This window comes from Amia ocellicauda, chromosome 15, assembly GCF_036373705.1.
Source record: "Amia ocellicauda isolate fAmiCal2 chromosome 15, fAmiCal2.hap1, whole genome shotgun sequence".
NCBI lineage: Eukaryota > Metazoa > Chordata > Actinopteri > Amiiformes > Amiidae > Amia > Amia ocellicauda.
In genome coordinates, this window is record NC_089864.1 from 327457 (window position 1) to 351429 (window position 23973).

At 50.2% G+C, this 23973-nt stretch overlaps 2 protein-coding genes across 2 annotated transcripts in view; one reads left to right on the forward strand and one right to left on the reverse strand.

Moving 5' to 3' along the window:
• The window catches only part of LOC136771277 (major histocompatibility complex class I-related gene protein), a 70561-nt gene that overhangs the window by 37266 nt on the left and 9322 nt on the right, over positions 1–23973 (reverse strand). The gene's annotated exons all lie outside the window — the stretch shown is intronic.
• On the forward strand, positions 94–22654 carry tap2a (transporter associated with antigen processing, subunit type a). Its single transcript, XM_066724181.1, has 23 exons — positions 94–322; positions 1006–1659; positions 1773–1887; positions 2120–2250; positions 3281–3486; positions 3722–3919; positions 5129–5257; positions 6121–6309; positions 6569–6742; positions 6836–6995; positions 7608–7744; positions 8121–8330; positions 14404–15163; positions 15537–15651; positions 16121–16251; positions 16487–16692; positions 17159–17356; positions 18122–18250; positions 18402–18590; positions 19123–19296; positions 19671–19830; positions 20579–20715; positions 21593–22654. Exons 2-23 carry the CDS (start codon positions 1137–1139, stop codon positions 21803–21805), a joined length of 4584 nt encoding a protein of 1527 aa, XP_066580278.1. The 5' UTR covers positions 94–322; positions 1006–1136; the 3' UTR covers positions 21806–22654.

Here is a 23973-nt window from a genome sequence, read left to right on the forward strand (position 1 = left end):
GAGCAGAGCAGACCCGCAGAGCAGCGCAGACCAGCGCAGAGCAGAGCCCGCAGACCCGCAGAGCAGACCAGCGTAGCGCAGACCCACAGAGCAGCGCCAGCAGACCCGCAGAGCAGAGCAGACCCGCAGAGCATCGCAAACCAGCGCAGAGCAGCGCAGCGCAGAGCCCGCACACCCGCAGAGCAGCGCAGCGCAGAGCCCGCAGACCCGCAGCGCAGAGCAGACCAGCGCAGCGCAGAGCAGAGCGCCCCCTGCGGGACAGCAGCACGCACAGACGCACAGACGCACCGCACCGCACGCACAGAGAGAAGCGCTGCCGGCGGTAAGGACACAGCAGGGGTTCACGCCGTGTGCCCCCTGCGCCGCTGTGTGTTAAGGTGTGTTAATGTGTGTTAATGTAGGGAGCTGACGGGGTGGTCTGACTGCGAGCCATTGCCCGGATCCCGCCCGACAGCCCCCGTGTTCCCGCAGCGAAAGCGAAAGTAAAGTGTTGACGGTTGACACGCAAACTGCGGCGGCTGTGCTTTGTGTTACTCGTTGCGTGAGCAGCAAATGCGTCCAGCACGTCGTGTCTTCCTGCTCCGTCAGGGCGGGTTGGCCCCGCAGTCATGAACCTGCCTGAATAATAATAGTACACGCTTGTGTCGCCCTTATTCATACACAGTGCGCGCATGTTGAAGTTCCTGACTGTGTTTAAGATGACGCTTAACGTGCATTAGTTTTCCCTTCAGAACCGCCCCCCCCCTACACGTCACTCGCACCCGGGACCGTGTGCCGCTCGGTTGGGTGCATGCGTGCGTTTTGTCAGATGGCTGCTGTATGAAGTGTGTAGGGTCTTTCATGGGTGACAGTAGAAGCGACACACAGACTGAAGCGTCTGTTTACTCCTGGTACCCCCGCTGCAGTCCCGGGACAGCTGCCCTGCGGCTGTGTGTGCATGAACACACGGTGTGTTCAGAGGAGAGAATGAGTGACTCACTCCACTGACTCTGACCTCTCTTACAGGCATCTTCTGAAGAGCATCGGCTCCAAACCAGTCCAGCCCAGCACAGCACAGCCCAGTCCAGCCCAGTCCAGCCCAGCCCAGCCCAGCCCAACCTAGTCCAGTCCAGTCCAGCCCTGGACTGGTCCTGGTGATGAGCCCGGCCCAGCCACTGCTGATGCTGCGCAGTGTCCCCGTGTGGGGGGCGGCGCTGGGCAGTGACCTGGCCGTGTGTGTGGCGCTGCAGGGGGTGGCAGCCGTGCTGCTGCCCCCGCCCCGGAGCCCCTTCGGCTGGCAGAGCCCGGCGCGGCTGTGGCTGCTGGCGCTGGCGCGGCTGGCGGCGCTGCAGTGCGTGTGGGGGGGGCGGCCGGTGCTGCGCCGCTGCCTGGCCACGCTGGCCCTGCTGGCCCCGCTGTACGAGAGCGGCCGGCTGGCGCTGCTGGGGCGGCCGGTGGAGAGCTGGAGCGGCGCACTGCCCGACGCCCGCCTCGCCGCCCTGGCCCTCGCCGCCACCGCCGCCGCCTGCCTGTTCTGGGAGCTCAGCCTCCCCAGCGGCCCGGCGGGGGGCAGCGGGCAGCACCGGGCCAGAGTGCTGTTCATGAGGGTGGTGCGCTACTCCCGACCCGATGCGCTCTACCTGGGGGGCGCCTTCCTCTTCCTCACGGTGGCTGTGATGTGTGAGTACAGCACAGTGTCTCAGTGTGTGTGTAGTGACAGTGTATCTTGTGTGTATTGTGTATGTGTAGTGACAGTGTAGTGTGTGTAGTGACAGTGTATTGTGTGTGTACAGGTGAGATGTTCATTCCCTACTACACTGGGCAGGTGATCGATATCTTGGGTTCCCGGTACCAACAGAGCAGCTTCCACTGGGCCATCCTGTGCATGGGGCTGTTCTCTGTGGGCAGGTCAGTCACTGTGACACTGTCAGTCCCTCACTGTGTCACTGTCAGTCCCTCTCTGTGTCACTGACTGATCTTTGTGTCTCTGTCTCTGTCTCTGTCAGTGTATGATGTGTTGCAGTACAAGTAATATCTGTCCCTGTCCCTATATCCCTGTCTGTGTGCATGTGTGTTTTTGTGTGTCTGTTTGTCTGTCCATCCGTCCGTCCCTCTGTCTGCGTGTGTGTTTGTGTGTCAGCTCCCTGGCGGCAGGCCTGCGGGGGGGGCTGTTCATGTACACAGTGTCCCGGCTCAATAAGAGGGTGCGGCTCATGCTGTTCCAGTCTCTGGTCAAACAGGACATCGGCTTCTTCGAGGTCACCAAGACAGGTGAGAGAGAGCAGGGCTGCACTGACCAACTGACACACTGACTGACACACTGACCGACTGACACACTGACTGACTACATGTCGGTTTTAAGTTAGAAACAGTGCATCTCAAATTGTTTTATCCTGCCCCAGGTCATAAAGGTCAATCCCAGTGACTACCTACACAATACATACATTGTTGCTTCTCACAGAATACAAGAGTCACCTTTTAGTTGTCACTTTCTTGTTTAGTAATTCCTGTTGTTACTTACAGAATACAACATTCAGAATATCTGTTATTTTTCAAATTCAGTTTACATATATTTCTGTTGCATATTAACTTATAAACATTGTACATTCTACAAATCTCTTCCTTAGTCAGACTGTCCGTGTCCGTTCCTGTTCTGGGAACTTATTGTATAAGAATAAATTATTGTTGCGCAAATATTTTAAACACTGACCTCTCACTCTGGGGGTCTCTGTATGTGGTCTCTGGTCTCTTATACCTACATATACAGTCTCAACACACAAACACAAACAAACTGTAGTTACACTTTTAGTTTATGTTCTCTTTTCCTCTCCTCCTCCACAGGTTCACTTTTAAATTACAACCTGAGAGCCTCAAAAAATCCCGAGACCAATCTAAAACGGTGTTGAATAAAAAACAGTAACCCATTGTGGTCTTGTTCATGACGCCAATTGAAGAACCTTTCCTTAATGATGTGGAGAAGTCGTGGAGACGTAAAGCAAATATAATGTTTATTACGAGCTCGGGAGAACGACATAGGAGCAGTGTCCAAATGTCAGACTCAATGGTTTAAACGTTTGTCACGGGTTTTATACATTTTTGAATCGTGGGCTGGGCATCATGGTCATTGGGCAACGCCCTGACTGACTGACACACTGACTGACTGACTGACTGACTGACACACTGAATGACACACTGACTGACTGACTGACTGACTGACTGACTGACATACTGAATGACACACTCCCTACATGGGGAAAGAGGGGCTGCTCACCCACACGCGCTGAGACTCTCTGCTCTGCAGGGGAGCTGACGTCCCGCCTGTCTGCCGACACAATGCTGATGAGCCACTCGATTGCCATGAATGTGAACGTGCTGCTGCGCAGCGTGGTGAAGACGCTGGGGGTGCTGGCGCTGATGCTCAGCCTGTCCTGGAGGATGACACTGGTCACCTTCATCGAGACACCGCTGCTCGCGGTGCTGCAGAAGATATACAACTCCTACTACGAGGTGGGGAGAGCGGGGTGTGTGTGTGTGTATGTGTGTGTCTGCGCCTCTCTGTGTCACTGGTCTGTGTCTCAGTCTATATATCAGTAAATGATCGCTCTCTCAAATGTGAGTTTTATTTGCACGACAAGGTTAGAAAAGTGTTGCAGTAAAGCAACTAGAATAAATACAATAAAATCTCTCTCCCTCTCTCCCTGTCTCTCTCCCTCTCTCTCTCTCTCCCTCTCTCTGTGCCCAGCGGCTGGCGCGGGAGGTGCAGGACTCGGTGGCACGGGCGAACGAGGCTGCGGGGGAGGCGGTGTCATCCATCAGGACGGTGCGCAGCTTCAACACAGAGCGCAGCGAAGCCAGACGCTACCTGAGCCGCCTGCAGCACACACACCTGCTGAGGACGCGCAGGGACTGCGTCAGGGCCCTGTACCTGCTGCTGAGAAGGGTGGGTCTATATACATGCACACATACACTCACACACATGCAGTCACATACACTCACACACACAGTCACACTCACACACGCACACACACAGTCACATACACTCACACACACTCACACACGCAGTCACATACACTTACACACACACACAAACTCACACACGCAGTCACATACACTTACACACACACACAAACTCACACACGCAGTCACATACACTCACACACACACTCACACACGCACACACATACACACGCAGTCACATACACTCACACACACACACACACACACACACGCAGTCACATACACTCACACACACACTCACACACACGCAGTCACACACACACACACACACACACAGTCACACACTCTCTTAGCGCTTTTCCACCAACCATCACATTTCCATTCATTTTGTGGCGTATTTTTACTTTTATTCTTGTTTAAACACAATGACTATAGGCTAGCCTATTGATCAGGGATGCGGCTGTTTTGGGGGTATTTGCGGCGCAGTTGTGGGCAGATCAATAACCTGTCAGACGATCTCAGGTGATGTTAATGGTTTGATGGTAAATTGTGCTTATTGATGAAGTCTGTGATGATGGTCCCAAATCACTGTTGCATTGTCCCTGTTGCCAGACACACAGCAATGCTCTTATGTGTTGATGAAAGTCGGCCAGGATAAGAACGTCTGCTAACAAATACACAATAATAATAATAACAATAATAATAATAATAATAATAACAATAATAATAGTAATAATAATAATAATAATAGTAATAATCCATTGTCAGCACTGCTGGCGTGTGAGCACAAAGCGCATCACTAACAGATCTTACTGTGTATTTGATCTTCTCTTACTGTACAATATGTATGTTTTGTGTAATTCGCCCTGTGCTGAGAAAATTAATTTATTCACATTATAAATCAAGCGCAAACCAACCCGGGACACGTGACTCTGGATTCGGCGTCACACCGGAGCAGTTAATGACCAAACAACATTTCTGTTCAATCTATATCGTCGCATTAACTCTCATCATCATAATATCGCTGTAACACGTCTTTCCTGTCACGGAAGCTGCGCTCAGTCGTCTCTCATTGCTGCCATTTGCCAACTGCTAACTAGTTATTGACCTGTGAGACCATATTGTTACTGTAGTCTCTCTCTGTGTGTAGCTGGTGTCGGTGTGAGTGTATTAAGTCTCTCTCTGTGTGTAGATGGTGTCGATGGGCGTGAAGGTAATGATGCTGTTCTATGGACGCCAGCTCATCCAGGCTGGTCACATGACCACAGGACACTTGGTCTCCTTCATCCTGTACCAGAAGGACATGGCCACCCACATCAGGGTGAGGACACAGCACACGCTGTCCACACGCTGTCCAAACTGTGCACACGCTGTCCAAACTGTCCACATGCTGTCCACACACTGTCCACATGCTGTCTAAACTGTCCACATGCTGTCCACACACTGTCCACGCTGTCCAAACTGTCCACATGCTGTCCACACACTGTCCACATGCTGTCTAAACTGTCCACATGCTGTCCACACACTGTCCACATGTGAACACTCTGCGGGGGGGCTAGCAGTGTTATGACTTCAAAAAAGTTTTCAAATTGCACAAAAAATGTAATAAATGTATTCATGTCTGAACAAAAAGAGTGTAACATTTTATCCCTGGATCCTTATGAAACATTATACACAGAGCAAACAGATAACTTACATTAACAAAATTAACTTTTTTGTTCAATACTTGAGAAAACCAGGGCTCCGGCTTGATGAGCTCATGAATATTCATGAAGCCGCTACTAGACACAGCACTTCGGCAATAAAGCGCTCTATTCAGGCACGTGAAAACAGTGCTGTTGAAGTAATAAAGCTAAGGAGGAGTATATGTTAAGGAGGAGTGTCTCTTATACAATCTAATATGCACTTGTTTTTAAAACAGAGAGCTTTGAATATGCAATGAGGCAGGTTTTCCATTATATAGATGGGAGAAAAGTGCCACAATCCCATAATGCACTGCGTCTCAAAGAGGGAAGAAAAGGGGGTGGTGACTATCTTGTTTCAATAGAGGATCTTATTACTCCATTTACATAGCTGGATCGCTAACTGAGAACACAATCGCTTCCCCACAGACCTCACATCACTGCCCCCACAGTCATTGTGTTTGTGTGTAATGGCCCCCTGTGTTGTGTGTTCCCGTGTCAGACCCTGGTGTACATCTACTCCAACATGCTGAACTCGGTGGGCGCGGCAGCCAAGGTGTTTGAGTACCTGGACAGGGAGCCACAGGTGCGCTGTGACGGTCGCCTGCAGCCGCCCGCTCTGAGAGGACATGTCCAGTTCAGCAACGTCACCTTCTGCTACCCCAGCCGCCCGGACTGCCCTGCCCTAAAGGTACTGCACAGACCACTGTACTACTGACCACTGCACTGACCAACTGGACTGACCGCTGCACTGAGCACTGCACTGCACTACTGAACACTGCGCTGACCATTGCACCACTGTACTGTACTACTGACCACTGTACTGATTGAAACACTGTTTTAACGCTGTCCTGTGTTTCAATGCAGTTTTAACGCTGTCCTATGTGTCAATGCAGGTTTAACGCTGTCCTGTGTGTCAATGCAGTTTTAACGCTGTCCTGTGTGTGCAGGGCGTGTCTCTGGAGCTGTGGCCGGGTCAGGTGACAGCCCTGGTCGGCCCCTCAGGAGGGGGTAAGAGCACCTGTGTGTCTCTGCTGGAGAGATTCTACCAGCCCCAGGAGGGACAAATCCTGCTGGATGGACAGCTGCTGGACAGTTACGAGCACCAGTACCTGCACCACAAGGTAACACTGCAACACACTGACTAATACTGCGACACACTGCCTAGTACTGTGACACACTGACTAATAACACACTGTCTCTCTCTCCTCTCTCAGATCTCCATGGTTGGTCAGGAGCCGGTGTTGTTCTCTGGCTCCATCAGGGACAACATCTCCTATGGAGTCCCAGACTGTGCCCTGGACAGAGTGCGCAACGCAGCGGATAGGGCCAATGCACACAGCTTCATCAACACACTGGAGAGGGGCTATGATACAGGTACACACTGACACACACAGCTACACACTGACACAGGTACGCACTGACACACACAGGTACGCACTGACACACACAGCTATACACTTTAATCTGAGGCCAGTTCTTGGGGGGACAGAAGCAGTGCAGTGTGTATACATTGTGTGTAACAGTTTAGTACTGTGTGTGTACAGTGTGTGTAACAGTGTAGTACTGTGTGTGTACAGTGTAACACTATATTACAGTGTGTGTAACAGTGTAGTACAGTGTGTGTAACAGTGTAGGAATGTAGTACAGTGCATGTACAGTGTGTGTAACATTGTAGTACTGTGTGTGTTGTAGATGTGGGTGAGCGCAGTGGACAGCTCTCTGGGGGTCAGAAGCAGTGCAGTGTGTAACAGTGTAGTACAGTGTGTGTAACAGTGTAGTACAGTGTGTGTTGTAGATGTGGGTGAGCGCGGTGGATAGCTCTCTGTGGGTCAGAAACAGTGCAATGTTTGTACAGTGTGTAACAGTTTAGTACAGTGTATGTACAGTGTGTGTAACAGTGTAGTACTGTGTGTGTACAGTGTGTATAACAGTGTAGTACTGTGTGTGTACAGTGTATGTAACAGTGTAGTACTGTGTGTGTTGTAGATGTGGGTGAGCGCGGAGGCCAGCTCTCTGGGGGTCAGAAGCAGTGCATCGCCATAGCTAGAGCCCTGATCAGAGACCCACAGATCCTCATCCTGGACGAGGCCACCAGCTGCCTGGACACGGACAGCGAGCAAGTGGTGAGTAATACTGGAAACCGATACGGCACTGTAGAGGACTGGACACTGTACAGCACTGTAGAGGACTGGACACTGTAGAGGACTGGACACTGTAGAGGACTGGACACTGATACGGCACTGTAGAGGACTGGACACTGTAGAGGACTGGACACTGATAAGGCACTGTAGAGGACTGGACACTGTAGAGGACTGGACACTGCAGAGCACTGTAGAGGACTGGACACTGATATGGCACTGTAGAGGTCCAGAAGGCCCTGTCCAGCTGTGTGTCTCAGTGTCAGTGCAGTAACTGTGTCTCTGTGTCTGTAGATCCAGAAGGCCCTGTCCAGCTGTGTGTCTCAGTGTCAGTGCAGTAACTGTGTCTCTGTGTCTGTAGATCCAGAAGGCCCTGTCCAGCTGTGTCTCTCAGACGGTGCTGCTCGTGGCTCACAGGCTGAAGACAGTGGAGAAGGCTGATCAGATCATCCTGATTGACAGCGGGGGGGTGAAGGAGCGAGGCTCTCACCAGGAGCTGATGGACATGAGAGGGGACTACTACAGACTGAGAGAGAGGCTGTTCGCTGAGGACACTGAGCAGAGCGCACACTGACAGACACTGAGGACACTGGACAGAGTGCACACTGAGCACACTGACACACACGGAGGACACTGACTCACACTGAGGACAAAGCTGGCTCCAGTGCACACTGCACACACACTGACTCTATTGCCCCTGGAATCACCACACAGTTACCTGCTCTCACTCAGGCCCTTGGTTCACACCTGAACTGAGGTCCATGAAGGTCCACTGGTCATCGCTCGAGCGCCTCTCCAACAGAACCGGCTTGCTGGTTCATGCCTTGGTGTACAGGGAACACGTCTAACTCGACAAATCAGCCCTGGTTGCGGCACAAAACCCCTATTGTACTTACTGAATCACTCACCACCGAGGAAACCCCAGATCTCTGTTCTCTGCGATCACAAAGCCCCAACATCCCGCTGAGTCTTTCCCACTTTCTCCATCCCCCTCTGTCATGATTTCCTCACTTTCATTCACAATAAAATTGATCTTGTTCATCCTCTGATCAACCAGACTCCTCCCACATGCGCTGTCTCTGTCCTTCCTCCCCATCGCTCTGCTCCTCGTGGTTTTCACTCCCCTGTCGACGAGCACTTTGTGACTGAGCTGCTGTCTAAATCTAGAGAGAAATGCCTTCCTGTTCTCTCCCCTCTTCTTGATACCTGTCTCTTCCATCCTGAAATCTGCTGCCATCACGCCAGTCCTTAAGGACCTGGTCTCAACCCCGATGAGCTCAGGAATTATCGGCCTATTTCCAGTGTCCCCTTCCTTGTGGAAGTACCAGAGCACACGGTTGCCCCTCAGCTTCACTCACATGTGTCCACAAACGAGCTCTTCGAGGTCTTTCAGTCTGGTGTCCATACTAATCAAAGTACTGAAGTGCTACTTAAAGTCTAAATGATCTTCTCATCACAGCTGACTGAATATCCTCATCCTCCTCGATTTACCAGCTGCCTTTGACGCCGTTTGCCATGATAAAAACTTCTCAATCGTTTGGAATCTGTCCTTGGTGTCTCTGGCTCAGCCCTTTCCTGGCTCCAATCTGATCTACCAGACAGACGTTTATCTCCATCCACCCCAGCTCCTTTATCCTGTGAGGTCCCTCAGGGCTCGGTCCTTGGGCCTCTGCTCTTCTTCATCTAATTCCTCCATTGTTACGCTGATGGCACCCAGATCTACCTTCACACCACACTACCTATGTCTGCTCCAGTTCATGTCTTCATGACATAAACTCATGGATGGCCTCCAACTACCTGCGGTTAAACAGCAATAAAACTGAAGCCATTGTGATCAGCACTCATCCACCATGAAGGAAGTCCAGAACCTCTGCTAGCTGGGATTCAGTTTGGGTTACTGTAATGCTCTTGTTCTTTGTGTCTCTACTCCGCAAGCTTCAGTATGACTGCAGCAGGGCTCCTCACCCGGTCCAGACCCTGGGAACACATCTCCCCCACCTTGAAACACCTCCACGGGCTCCCAGAACCCAGTTTAAAGTCCTTGTGTTAGTGTTTAAATTTCTCCATGGCCTGGCTCGCTCATAGACAATCTCTTCATCCCCTACTCTCCGTCCCGGTCTTCACACGCGTCTCAATCTGTCTCACTTTCAGTCTCAGTGATATGTACACACTCATACGCTGACACACACGCACATACTCACAAACACCTCTACTGCTCTATAACCTGTATTGTATGTTTGTCTGATGTTGTTCTGAGTTTTTGTACACTGTCCTTATTTTGAGTATTTTGAAAGGCACTTCTAAATAAAATGATTATTGTTGCAGCACTGCAGACACCCTCACTGACTGACTGACTGACTGCGCACAGACCGGCCCTACACAGACACACTCTCTTCACTCAGAGCCACAGAGACACAAGCGCACTGACGGTGAGGGTGGCAGCGGGACCGAGAGCGGCCTGTCCACAGGGACTGAAGCCTGTGTTCAGTGTGTCAGTCAGTCAAAGTGGGTCGGGCCGGTTCTGTCCAGCTCAGTTCCCAAAGTCTCCTGGAGGGAAGGCGGTGTGCAGTCAGGTCTGCCAGGTCACACAGCCAGAGAGCTGCTCCGCACTGTACACATTATCCATCTCTATATCAATCCAAAGCACATACACTTTAATATCTGTTAGTACCGCAGAGTGCTGTGTGTCAGAGTGTCAGGGCAGCATGGCTGTCAGTGACACAAGTGTCATCATTTTGGCTCTACATCACCACAATAGATTTGAAAGGAAACAATAAAGATGTGCTTTAAGTGTAGACTCATCTTTAATTTGAGGGTAGTTACATTCACATTGGGTGAACGCTGTAGGAATTACACCCATTTTTATTGGTGGTCCCCCCAATTTTAGGGGCTCAAAAGTATTTGGTCAAACTAACATATTCATGAATTAAATTGTGAGTTTGAATACTTGGTGGCAAATCCTTTGCAGTCAATGACGGCCTGAAGTTTGAACCCATAGACATCACCAGATGCTGGGTTTCTTCCCTGGTGCTGCTCTGCCAGACCTGCACTGCAGTGTCTTTAGTTCCTGCTTGTTCTTGGGGCGTTTTGCCTTCAGTTTTCTTCATTTTGACCTGTCCAAATATCTAACTGTATACATATATTTTTTGCATCGAGTAATCCAACAGTTTTAATGAATTAATCTGTCTGTATTAAATGTGAATGTTTAATTCTGGTGTCAGTGTGTCTGTGTCTGAGTGAGAGAGAGGGAATTGACCATAATTTACCATACAATAAACTTACAATTAAATACAGGGAGGAGAAAAAAGCTGCGTCTGTGTTTGAAACCAAATACGACCCATACTACATGTACTACACACCAGCATGTCAGTACTGCTGAAATCTTGGTATGTAGTATGTATAGTTTGCGGTTTCAAACACAGCCTGTGTTATTCGGCCATGGCCCCCCCGGGACGGCCCAGTCTGACACATAAATTAAAAGTAAAAATAAACCTACTTGTCAAATTTGTATTGGAGTAAAAGAGACCTTCCAGCTCATGGACTGTCACAGCCAGGTGGACGACTACCAGCAAATAATAATAATAATAATAATAATAATAATAATAATAATAATAATAATAATAATAATAATAATAATAAGCTCATTGGCCACTGAAAACACAGGGGAACCAATCAGAGTGGCGCTGCCCGGTTGCCAGGCAGACTGGGAGTGAGCAGGTTCCCAGTCTGGCCCAGAAACAGACACAGCCAACACACAGAGCTGATTTAAACCCAGTCCACACTCAGTGCAATCATACAGTACTGCGGTGCGCGGCTTTACACCTCAGTACACCATTGTGTGTATTTATTATTTTTGGGATATTGTGATTGTATACAAACTATAGTAAAACGAGTATATTGAGCATTTCCTGCATAAACACAGCAATATTAACTGCGTTAATTTGTTATAACTGTGTTAGTTACTTATAAACAGGGTATTTATATTACTATTTAAATAATAACTGGTCAGTCTGTGCTGGCGCTACATGACCGCCGCACCGGGACACATTGTTACCGGCTCCTCAGCGCTGCGCCGCAGCGCCAGTGGGTTTGCTGTGACAGTGGTGGGGCTGTAGGTATCTGACAGTGAGATTGAAATCCGTTACTGTGTGAGTCCGCAGAGGCAGCGTTACTGAGGGACAGTATGATAAAGCAGTGCGGGACCCCAGGCAGCGGGAAGCCCCGGCTCGCCGGAGTGAAAGTGAAAGTGTCGCCGCTGCAGTGAGTCTGTCGGAGGCTGTCGGCCGGAGGAGAGACGCGTCAGGACCGCAGGTAACAAACACAAACTACATACGATAACTTGAGTTCATTCGTGTCAAACTATCACTGTTTAAAATGGGAATACAGCCCCGCTAATGAACTCTTACAGCAGCAGCGGGAGTGAAAGTGTGCAGAATGGTTTAGGATGATGATGATGATGGTGGTGGTGGTTATTGTCGGCGGTGTAGACGCGATTGAGAAACACTGATAACTCGTCATCGACTCAAGACTACAGGACGGGCATGTACACTGTGCTGTGTTAACACACTTTATACACACTTACACTCACACTGCACACACACACACTGCACACACACACACACACACACACACACACTTACACTGTACACACACACACTGCACACACACACACACTCACACTGCACACACACATTCACACACACACACACACACACTGCACACACACACACACACACTGCACACACACACACACACACTGCACACACACACACACACACTCACACTGTACACACACATTCACACACACACACACTGCACACACACACTCACACTGCACACACACACTCACAATCACACACTCACACACACACACACTCACAATCATACACACACACACTGCACACACACACTCACACTGCACACACACATTCACACACACACACACACTGTACACACACACTCACACTGCACACACACATTCACACACACACACACACTGCACACACACACACACACACTCACACTGTACACACACATTCACACACACACACACTGCACACACACACTCACACTGCACACACACACTCACAATCACACACTCACACACACACACACTCACAATCATACACACACACACTGCACACACACACTCACACTGCACACACACATTCACACACACACACACACTGCACACACACACACACACACTTACACTGTACACACACACACTGCACACACACACACACACTCACACTGTACACACACATTCACACACACACACACACTGCACACACACACTCACACTGCACACACACACTCACAATCACACACTCACACACACACACACTCACAATCATACACACACACACTCACAGAGGGGCAGTGCTGCTGCTGCGCGGTGCTGGGCTGTGACGTGTGTGTTGTATGTTGCTGTTGTGATATTGTATAGTGATGCTCTGTTACTGTAGCTACTGTAACCCTATAGCCTATTCAGAGAAGCTGTCAGTGTCGCTTTAAATTGTGAAACAGAGGGGATTGAGTCAAGTTCCCTGTGTTAGTTACGAAACATAAGAACATAAGACAGTGTCCAGCCGAGAGGAGCCCATTCGCCCCATCGTGCTCGTTTGGTGTCCATTAATAACTCAGTGATCAAGGATCCTATCCAGTCTGTTTCTGAATGTTCCCAAATTGTCTCTTCAGCCACATCGCTGGGGAGTTTGTTCAGATTGTGACGCCTCTCTGTGTGAAGAAGTGTCTCCTGTTTTGAATGCCTTGAAGCCCAATTTCCATTTGTGTCCCCGGGTGCGTGTGTCCCTGCTGATCTGGAAAAGCTCCTCTGGTTTGATGTGGTCGATGTCTTTCATGATTTTGAAGACTTGGATCAAGTCCCCACGTAGTCTCCTCTGTTCCAGGGTGAAAAGGTTCAGGTCCTCAGTCTCTCAGGAGGACTTTCCCTTCAGACCTGGAATAAGTCTGGTTGCTCTCCTCTGAGCTGCCTCTAGAGCAGCGATATCTTTCTTGAAGTGTGGAGCCCAGAACTGTCCACAGTATCCAGATGAGCTCTAACTAGTGCATTGTACAGTCTGAACATCACTGCCCTTGTTCTCAATTCTACACTTTTGACAATATACCGCAGAATTGTGTTTGTCTTTTTTACTGCTTCCCCACACTGTTTGGATGGAGAAAGTGATGAGTCCACATAGACTCCTAGGTCTTTCTCATGCGAAACTTCATCTAGTTCTATTCCTCCCATAGTGTAATTATAGTGGACATGTTTGTTACCTGCATGTATTACCTTGCACTTGTCCACATTGAATTTCATCTGTCAGGTGTCGTCCCACAACTGAATATTATCTAAGTCCCTCTGAATAGCCTTTGCTGCTGAGATTGTTAGTGGTTGTGTTAGTGCGTTATGGCTCATCCTACACAGGTGTGCGTCTCTTGTGTGGAGTGTCCTGCAGCCTGTCTACCCCCGACTGTGAGAGGCGCCCCAGGGCTTTGACATTAAACCTGACTGATTGAGCTCAATACAGCTGAATGCTCTCAGCGCAGGACACTGTCCACTGTGGCACAGCGGATGTGCGTGCAGTGATTTCAGGGCTCTGACTCAGTTTTTCTCTCACCTGCAGGCTTCCTGTTGAACACGTGTTCTCGAGAGCGTCCCAGAGTCACTGCAGAGAGTCCAGTCCAGTGCAGTCCAGTCCAGTCCAGTTCACAGCAGCCCAGCTCAGCCCAGTGTACTACAGTACAGTTCACTGCAGTGCTTCCCACCCCACTGGAGTCCAGTCCATTTCACTGATATCCAGTCCAGTCCAGACCAATCCAGTCCAGCCCAGTGGAGTCCAGTCCAGTTCACTGATATCCAGTCCAGCCCCGCGGTGATGAGCCCGGCCCAGCCACTGCTGATGCTGCGCAGTGTCCCCGTGTGGGGGGCGGCGCTGGGCAGTGACCTGGCCGTGTGTGTGGCGCTGCAGGGGGTGGCAGCCGTGCTGCTGCCCCCGCCCCGGAGCCCCTTCGGCTGGCAGAGCCCGGCGCGGCTGTGGCTGCTGGCGCTGGCGCGGCTGGCGGCGCTGCAGTGCGTGTGGGGGGGGCGGCCGGTGCTGCGCCGCTGCCTGGCCACGCTGGCCCTGCTGGCCCCGCTGTACGAGAGCGGCCGGCTGGCGCTGCTGGGGCGGCCGGTGGAGAGCTGGAGCGGCGCACTGCCCGACGCCCGCCTCGCCGCCCTGGCCCTCGCCGCCACCGCCGCCGCCTGCCTGTTCTGGGAGCTCAGCCTCCCCAGCGGCCCGGCGAGGGGTAGCGGGCAGCACCGGGCCAGAGTGCTGTTCATGAGGGTGGTGCGCTTCGCCCTGCACGATGCCTGGCTGCTGCTGGGAGCCTTCCTCTTCCTCACTGTCGCTGTGATGTGTGAGTACAGTTCAGTGTGTGTGTAGTGACAGTTTATCGTGTGTGTATTGTGTGTGTACGGGTGAGATGTTAATTCCCTACTACAATAGCGCAGGTGACTGACTTGCGTGTGTGTAGTGACAGTGTATCTTGTGTGTATTGTGTATGTGTAGTGTGTGTGTAGTGACAGTGTAGTATGTGTGTGTAGTGACAGTGTATCTTGTGTGTATTGTGTATGTGTAGTGTGTGTGTAGTGACAGTGTAGTATGTGTGTGTAGTGACAGTGTATCTTGTGTGTATTGTGTATGTGTAGTGTGTGTGTAGTGACAGTGTAGTATGTGTGTGTAGTGACAGTGTAGTGTGTGTGTAGTGACAGTGTATTGTGTGTGTACAGGTGAGATGTTCATTCCCTACTACACTGGGCAGGTGATCGATATCTTGGGCTCCCAGTATCAACAGAGCAGCTTCCACTGGGCCATCCTGTGCATGGGGCTGTTCTCTGTGGGCAGGTCAGTCATTGTGTCTCTGTGTCATTGTGTCATTGTGTCACTGTGTCTCTGTGTCTCTGTGTCATCCTGTGCATGGGACTGTACTCTGTGGGCAGGTCAGTCACTGTGTCACTGTGTCATTGTGTCTCTGTGTCACTGTGTCTCTGTGTCTCCTTCTCTCACTGTGTCACAGTGTCTGTCGGTCTCCCATCAGGCACATTTCCCTCGTGTGTTTTGGTAACTCACCCAAACTAGTGAGTCTCTCTCAGCGTCCCGAGTCTCTCAGCATCCAGAGTCACTCAGTCTCCAGAGTCTTTCAGTGTCCAGAGAGTCACTCATTGTCCAGAGTCACTCCAGTGTCCAGGCTGTCACACAGACACCCCCACATGCTGACACACACACAGAGCTGTCCCCTGCGAGTGTGCACAGTCCTCCCTGGTCCTGGTCCACTCTGACAGCCCCCTCTCTCTCCCTCTCTCTCTGTGCTCAGCTCCATGGCCGCTGGCTGTCGCGGGGGTCTGTTCATGTGCACCATCTCGAGCTTCACTCGCCGCATGAAGCTGCAGCTGTTCAGAGCGCTGCTGGGCCAGGAGATCGGCTTCTTCGAGGCGACCAAGACAGGTGCGGCTGCGTGCATTCACTCTGTGTCTGCTTGAGTTGTGTTTCAGCACAGTGTGTCTGCAGCCCAGTGTGAATCCACTGTTGTTGATGATGTTTGTTGTCATGATAGCACGGCTGTGAGCTGCAATGTGATTGGTTCGCTGAAAGCCTCCACAGGCAGTACAGTGTTGTATAAATGAGTTTGGCGTCGCTGTGACGGGACCCGAGGCTCACGGGTGTGCGACTGCCTCCCCAGGCGACATCACGTCCCGGCTGGCCACGGACACGGCTCTGATGGGCCGCGCGGTGGCGCTGAACGTCAACGTGCTCCTGCGCACGCTGATCCGCACGGCCGGCATGCTGGCACTCATGGTGGGCCTGTCCTGGAAGCTCACGCTGCTGGTGCTGATGGAGACGCCCGTCACTGCGCTGATGCAGAACGTGTACGACACCTACTACCAGGTACAGCAGACTCACACACTGACACGCTCACACATTCACACTCACACACTGACACACTCACACATTGACACACACTGACACACACTCACAATCACATACACTGACACACACTCACAACCACACACACACTGATACATACTCACACTCACACACTGACACACACTCACACTCACACACTGACACACACTCACAACCACATACACTGACACACACTCACAGGGGAGTCTCTCAGTCTCGAACACCTTTGCTGCCATGACGTGTGTGTGTTGTCTCTCACTGTGTGTGTGTGATCTTTGTCCCAGAATCTCCCTCTCTCTTTACTCAAAATGTGCTTCATTGGCATAACTTGATATTGCCAGAGCAGCTGTAAAATGGGCAAGAAAACAACATAAAAAATGTTTTCTCTCTCTCTCCCTGTCTCTCTCCCTCTCTCTCTCTCTCTCTCTCTCCCTCTCTCTGTGCCCAGCGGCTGGCACGGGAGGTGCAGGACTCGGTGGCGCGGGCGAACGAGGCGGCAGGGGAGGCGGTGTCATCCATCAGGACGGTGCGCAGCTTCAACACAGAACGCAGCGAAGCCAGACGCTACCTGAGCCGCCTGCAGCACACACACCTGCTGAGGACACGCAGGGACTGCATCAGGGCCCTGTACCTGCTGCTGAGAAGGGTGAGTCTATACACACACACACACACGTAGTCACATACACACACACACTCACTCACACACACACATGCAGTCACATACACACACGCAGTCACATACACACACACACACACACACACCTGCTGAGGATGTGCAGGGACTGTTTGAATGTAAGTGTGTTTGTGCAGTAATAGGGTTTGTGTGTGTGTGTGTAGTAATGGTGTGTGGGTTTGTGCAATAATTGTGTGTGTGTTGGTGCAGTAATGGTGTGTGTGTGTTTATGTGTGTTTGTGCAGTAGTGTGTGTGTGTTTGTGCAGTAATGGTGTGTGTGTGTGTGTGTGTGTGTTTGTGCAGTAATGGTGTGTGTGTGTGTGTGTGTGTGTGTTTGTGTGTGTTTGTGCAGTAATGGTGTGTGTGTGTGTGTGTGTGTGTGTGTTTGTGTGTGTTTGTGCAGTAATGGTGGGCGGGTTTATGTGGTTTACATGTTAACGTTTATGTCGGGGTTTTTTTAGGTTACAAACTGGTAATTACCGGGTTATTATGCTATAAAGGTGGTTTATGAGGACATTGCCAAAGTCCCCATTATTCAGATCTCTTAAAAAACATACTAAATTATGTTTTATTGAAAATGTAAAAATGCAGAAAGTTTGTTATGAGGGTTAGGGGATAGAATCTATAGTTTGTACAGTATAAAAATCTATGTCTGTGGACATAATAATGATAGCGGCACCAACATGTGTGTGTGTGTGTGTGTCTGTGCAGTAATGGTGTGTGTGTTTGTGTTACAGTTGACCTCGATGGCGATGCAGGTGGCCATGCTATATTACGGTCGTCTCTTCATCCAGAGTGGCCAGATGAGCGCCGGCAACCTGGTGTCCTTCATCCTCTATCAGATGGACCTGGGAGACAACATCCGGGTACGGCTGCCATGGCAAACAGACTGCTGCACTGCGGCTGTGTGCTGAGGGCCTCAGTGTGGACTAGGGCCCTGCTATGTGCTGTGGGCCTCAGTTGTGGACTGGGGCCCTGCTGTGTGCTGCTGTGTCTGAGTGTCTCTGTTCGTTCCAGACCCTGATTTACATCTTCGGGGACATGCTGAACTCGGTGGGCGCGGCGGCCAAGGTGTTTGAGTACCTGGACAGAGAACCGCAGGTGTGCTGTGACGGCTGCCTGCAGCCGCCCGCTCTGAGAGGACACGTCCAGTTCAGCAACGTCTCCTTCTGCTACCCCAGCCGCCCGGACTGCCCTGCCCTAAAGGTACTGCACTGACCACTGTGCTGTACACTACTGACCACTGTACAACTGACCACAGGACTGACCACTCCACTGTACTACTGACCTGCACTGACCACTGCACTCTACTACTGACCACTGCACTGACCACTGTACTGCACTACTGAACACTGCCCTGTGCTACCCCAGTTGCCTGCCCCACCCTCAAGGAGAAGGCTTTCAGTTACTGAATACTACACTGCAGTACTGCACTGAATATCCCACTATATTATTGTAACGAATGCAGCACTTTCCCCTAGACCATCCAGCATAACAAAGCTGCTTTCAAAGAAACAGCAGCTTCTGTAGGACTCTATATGTCTCTCTAATGTATCAGGAAGTATCTGTAGTGTGTGAATATTGTGTGTCAGTGCAGTTTTAACGCTCTCCTGTGTGTCAGTGCAGTTTTAACGCTGTCCTGTGTTTCAATGCAGTTTTAACGCTGTCCTATGTGTCAATGCAGGGTTAACGCTGTCCTGTGTGTCAGTGCAGTTTTAACGCTGTCCTGTGTGTGCAGGGCGTGTCTCTGGAGCTGCGGCCAGGTCAGGTGACAGCCCTGGTGGGCCCCTCAGGAGGGGGGAAGAGCACATGTGTGTCTCTGCTGGAGAGATTCTACCAGCCCCAGGAGGGACAAATCCTGCTGGACGGACAGCCGCTGGACAGCTACGAGCACCAGTACCTGCACCGTAAGGTAACAATGCGACACACTGACTAATACTGTGTCACACTTACCATAACACTGTGACATGCTGACTAAAACTGCGACACGCTGATTAATACTGTGACACGCTGACTAATAATACTGTAATACTGTGACACACTCACTAATACTGTCACACACTGACCATAATACCGTAACACACTGATCTTAATAATGTAAAACACTGATCTTAACAATGTAACACACTGACCTTAATACTGTAACACACTGACCTTAATACTGTAACACACTGACAGTAATACTGTAACACACTTAAAATGTAATGTTAAACAGTCTACTCTCCTCTCTCCCCTCTCCCCTCTCCCCTCTCCCCTCTACTCTCTACTCTCTCTCTCCTCTCTCAGATCTCCATGGTTGGTCAGGAGCCGGTGTTGTTCTCTGGCTCCATCAGGGACAACATCTCCTACGGAGTCCCAGACTGTGCCCTGGACAGAGTGCGCAAAGCAGCGGAGAGGGCCAACGCACACGGCTTCATCAACACACTGGAGAGGGGCTACGACACAGGTACACACTGACACACACAGCTACACACTGACACAGGTACGCACTGACACACACAGGTACACACTGACACACACAGCTACACACTGACACAGGTACGCACTGACACACACAGGTACACACTGACACACACAGCTACACACTGACACAGGTATGCACTGACACACAGGTACGCACTGACACAGGTTCGCACTGACACACACAGGTACACAATGACACAGGTACACACTGACACACACAGGTACACACTGACACAGGTACAGAAACAGTGTACTGTGTGTGAAACATTGTAGTGCAGTGTGTGTAAGAGTGTAGTACAGTGACTAACCCTGTAGTACTGTGTGTGTACAGTGTGTGTACAGTGTAATACAGTGTTTTTAACAGTGTAGTACTGTGTGTGTTGTAGATGTGGGCGAGCGCAGTGGACAGCTCTCTGGGGGGTCAGAAGCAGTGCAGTGTGTGTAACAGTGTAGTACAGTGTGTGTAAAATGTGTGTACAGTGTGCATAACAGTGTAGTACTGTGTGTGTACAGTGTAGTACTGTGTGTGTACAGTGTGTGTACAGTGTGCATAACAGTGTAGTACAGTGTGTGTAACAGTGTAGGACAGTGTAGTACAGTGTATGTACAGTGTGTGTAACATTGTAATACTGTGTGTGTTGTAGATGTAGTACAGTGTGTGTACAGTGTGTAACAGTATAGTACAGTGTGTGTATAGTGTGTGTAACAGTGTAGTACTGTGTGTGTTGTAGATGTGGGTGAGCGCGGAGGCCAGCTCTCTGGGGGTCAGAAGCAGTGCATCGCCATCGCCAGGGCCCTGATCAGAGACCCGCAGATCCTCATCCTGGACGAGGCCACCAGCTGCCTGGACACGGACAGCGAGCAAGTGGTGAGTAATACTGGACACCGATATGGCACTGTAGAGGACTGGACACTGTACAGCACTGTAGAGGACTGGACACGGATACGGCACTGTAGAGGACTGGTCACTGTTGAGGACTGGACACTGATACGGACTGTAGAGGACTGGACACTGATAAGGCACTTTAGAGGACTGGACACTGTAGAGGACTGGACACTGCAGAGCACTGTAGAGGACTGGACACTGTACAGCACTGTAGAAGACTGGACACTGTACAGCACTGTAGAGGACTGGACACTGATACAGCACTGTAGAGGACTGGTCACTGTAGAGGACTGGACACTGCAGAGCACTGTAGAGGACTGGACACTGTAGAGGACTGGACACTGCAGAGCACTGTAGAGGACTGGACACTGTACAGCACTGTAGAGGTCCAGAAGGCCCTGTCCAGCTGTGTCTCTCAGTGTCAATGCTGTAACTGTGTCTCTCTGCATAGATCCAGAAGGCTCTGTCCAGCTGTGTCTCTCAGTGTCAGTGCTGTAACTCTGTCTCTCTGTGTCTGTAGATCCAGAAGGCTCTGTCCAGCTGTGTCTCTCAGTGTCAGTGCTGTAACTCTGTCTCTCTGTGTCTGTAGATCCAGAAGGCCCTGTCCAGCTGTGTCTCTCAGTGTCAATGCTGTAACTGTGTCTCTCTCTCTGTAGATCCAGAAGGCTCTGTCCAGCTGTGTCTCTCAGTGTCAGTGCTGTAACTGTGTCTCTGTGTCTGTAGATCCAGAAGGCCCTGTCCAGCTGTGTCTCTCAGTGTCAATGCTGTAACTGTGTCTCTCTCTCTGTAGATCCAGAAGGCCCTGTCCAGCTGTGTCTCTCAGTGTCAGTGCTGTAACTCTGTCTCTCTGTGTCTGTAGATCCAGAAGGCCCTGTCCAGCTGTGTCTCTCAGACGGTGCTGCTCGTGGCTCACAGGCTGAAGACGGTGGAGAAGGCGGATCAGATCATCCTGATTGACAGCGGGGGGGTGAAGGAGCGAGGCTCTCACCAGGAGCTGATGGACCTGAGAGGGCACTACTACAGACTGAGAGAAAGGCTGTTCGCTGAGGACACTGAGCAGAGCGCACACTGACAGACACTGAGGACACTGAGCAGAGCGCACACTGAGGACACTGACACACCGACATACACTGAGGACACTGATACACACTGAGGACACTGAGCAGAGCGCACACTGACACACTGACTTTACACACTCATAAACACTGAGGAAACAGCTGGCTCCAGTACACACTGCACACACACTGACTCAACACATACTGCACACATGGAAACATACTGAGGACCAGTAACATGCACTGAACATCAAGAGAGCAGGCAGGGGCTCGCCCGGGGGAGAGGGCAGATGAAGTGCCCCTACCCCACCCCATGCACATCAGTGCTGAGGACAGTGACTTTAGCACACTGACCACAGCACTGCACACACACTGATAGGACACAACATAGACAGTGCACATAGAGCACCTCTACATTTTGAACTTGAGATTTGCATTTGCAGTACAGCCTGATGCCTGATTGATATATATTTCAAACTGTTCCTAAACACCATCTGCAACAGTACTGGGCACAGGATCCCTATATATATATATATAATTTGTTTTTCTAGGCCTTGCCGGAAAGTCAAACCTTTAACTATTAATAGTTATGTTGTGGAGATGAGGGTAGTTATACAGGTGTCAAGTTCTGTGAGTTTGAATTATTCAAAGTTTCAGAATGACAATTGTTTTATTGTATATGTTTTTTTATTTATTTTTTATCTTCATTTATATTTGACTGTGTTAATAACATATTCACAAATCTAAATAAAACTACCCATTACATTTGTGTCCAGATTAAAAACTAGGCTTCTGATTAATCTTCAATCCAAAATCTTCCAAATGTCTCTTTGATTAAAATAAAACATTCTGTATCTTTTTAAAAATGAGTACATTCTCATTTATTTTCTCCCAATGCTTGCACAGGGGTCTGTATTTCATCAAAGCAGTGGAGTGGTCCAGTATTTTTGCAGCCCTCGTTCCGGTACACGGAAGGTTTATATTGACCCGAGCCAGAAAGACTGCTGATCAGACCTGAACACAGACTTTCTCAATGCTTCTGCAGTGAGGGGAGCTCTGTAGTCCTTGTCTGTCCCCTCATCCTGTCTGTCCTGCAGTGTCCAGTCCGTCCCCTCATCCTGCTGCCTGTCTGTCCTGCAAGGCCCAGTGCCTGTCCTCTTTTAATCTGCTGTCCCTCACTGACACTCGCACATCTGCACACACTGCCTGTCTCACTGACACAGCTGCTGTGATATATATATACCCCCTTGTTTCACTTACCATTTCTGAGCCTTGTCCCCCCTCGTGTTGCCTTTATGTGAACGGTCGACCATTGCCTGTTTGTTTTGACTCGTGATTCCTGTATTGCCCTCTCTGAACTGTTTGCCTGATCTTTTGACCACCTGCTAGTTCCCTTGAGCACAAATGCTGCTTTGCCCCTATTGTTCCTGTTTGCCGGCCCTTGACTTCTTGCCCGACCTGACCTGTCTCCTGCGCTCTGCACCTGGGTTCTTCACCCCTGGTGCTCCCTACATCACAGCTGCACACTGGATGAATTAAAACATTAAACATCAAAGGCAACAGACAGATCAATCCTAAAAAGACCAAAACACACTGAATTCCTCTTTAATTTGTTTTATTCACACGTTTAAACCAAATAAAATCCCTCAGACAGAAATCTTAATTTAATGGTCGTTCCCACCTCCCCCGGTGTTCTCACTGTCTGGATCAGGGGTCTCAAACTCAATTCCTGGAGGGCCATGTGTATGATGCTGGTTTTGGTTCCAACCGAGTCCTCAGTAAATAAATTCATTTTTCAATTTGACATATTTAATAAAGATACTGCGAGGTATTTTACTGTTGATGGTCTAAAAGTGCATTTGATTCAAGGTACAGTTGCTTATAAAATATCCCTGGGGCCTGGATAGGTGTTTAAATGTATCTAGCTAATTGAACAATTAGACCAATTAAGTAATTGAGGACTCGGTTGTAACGAAAACCAGCATACACACGGCCCTCAAGGAATTAAGTTTGAGACCCCTGCTCTGGATTAACAATAAGGATCAAGATATTAAAACAGCAATCAAAACAGTCACCCCCACCCTGTCACAGAGACACACAGTCCCCCAGCACACACAGTCACCCTGCAGGCTGTAGCAGACGCAGGCTCTGGGAATGTCCTGCTGTATAATGTGACATCATCGGC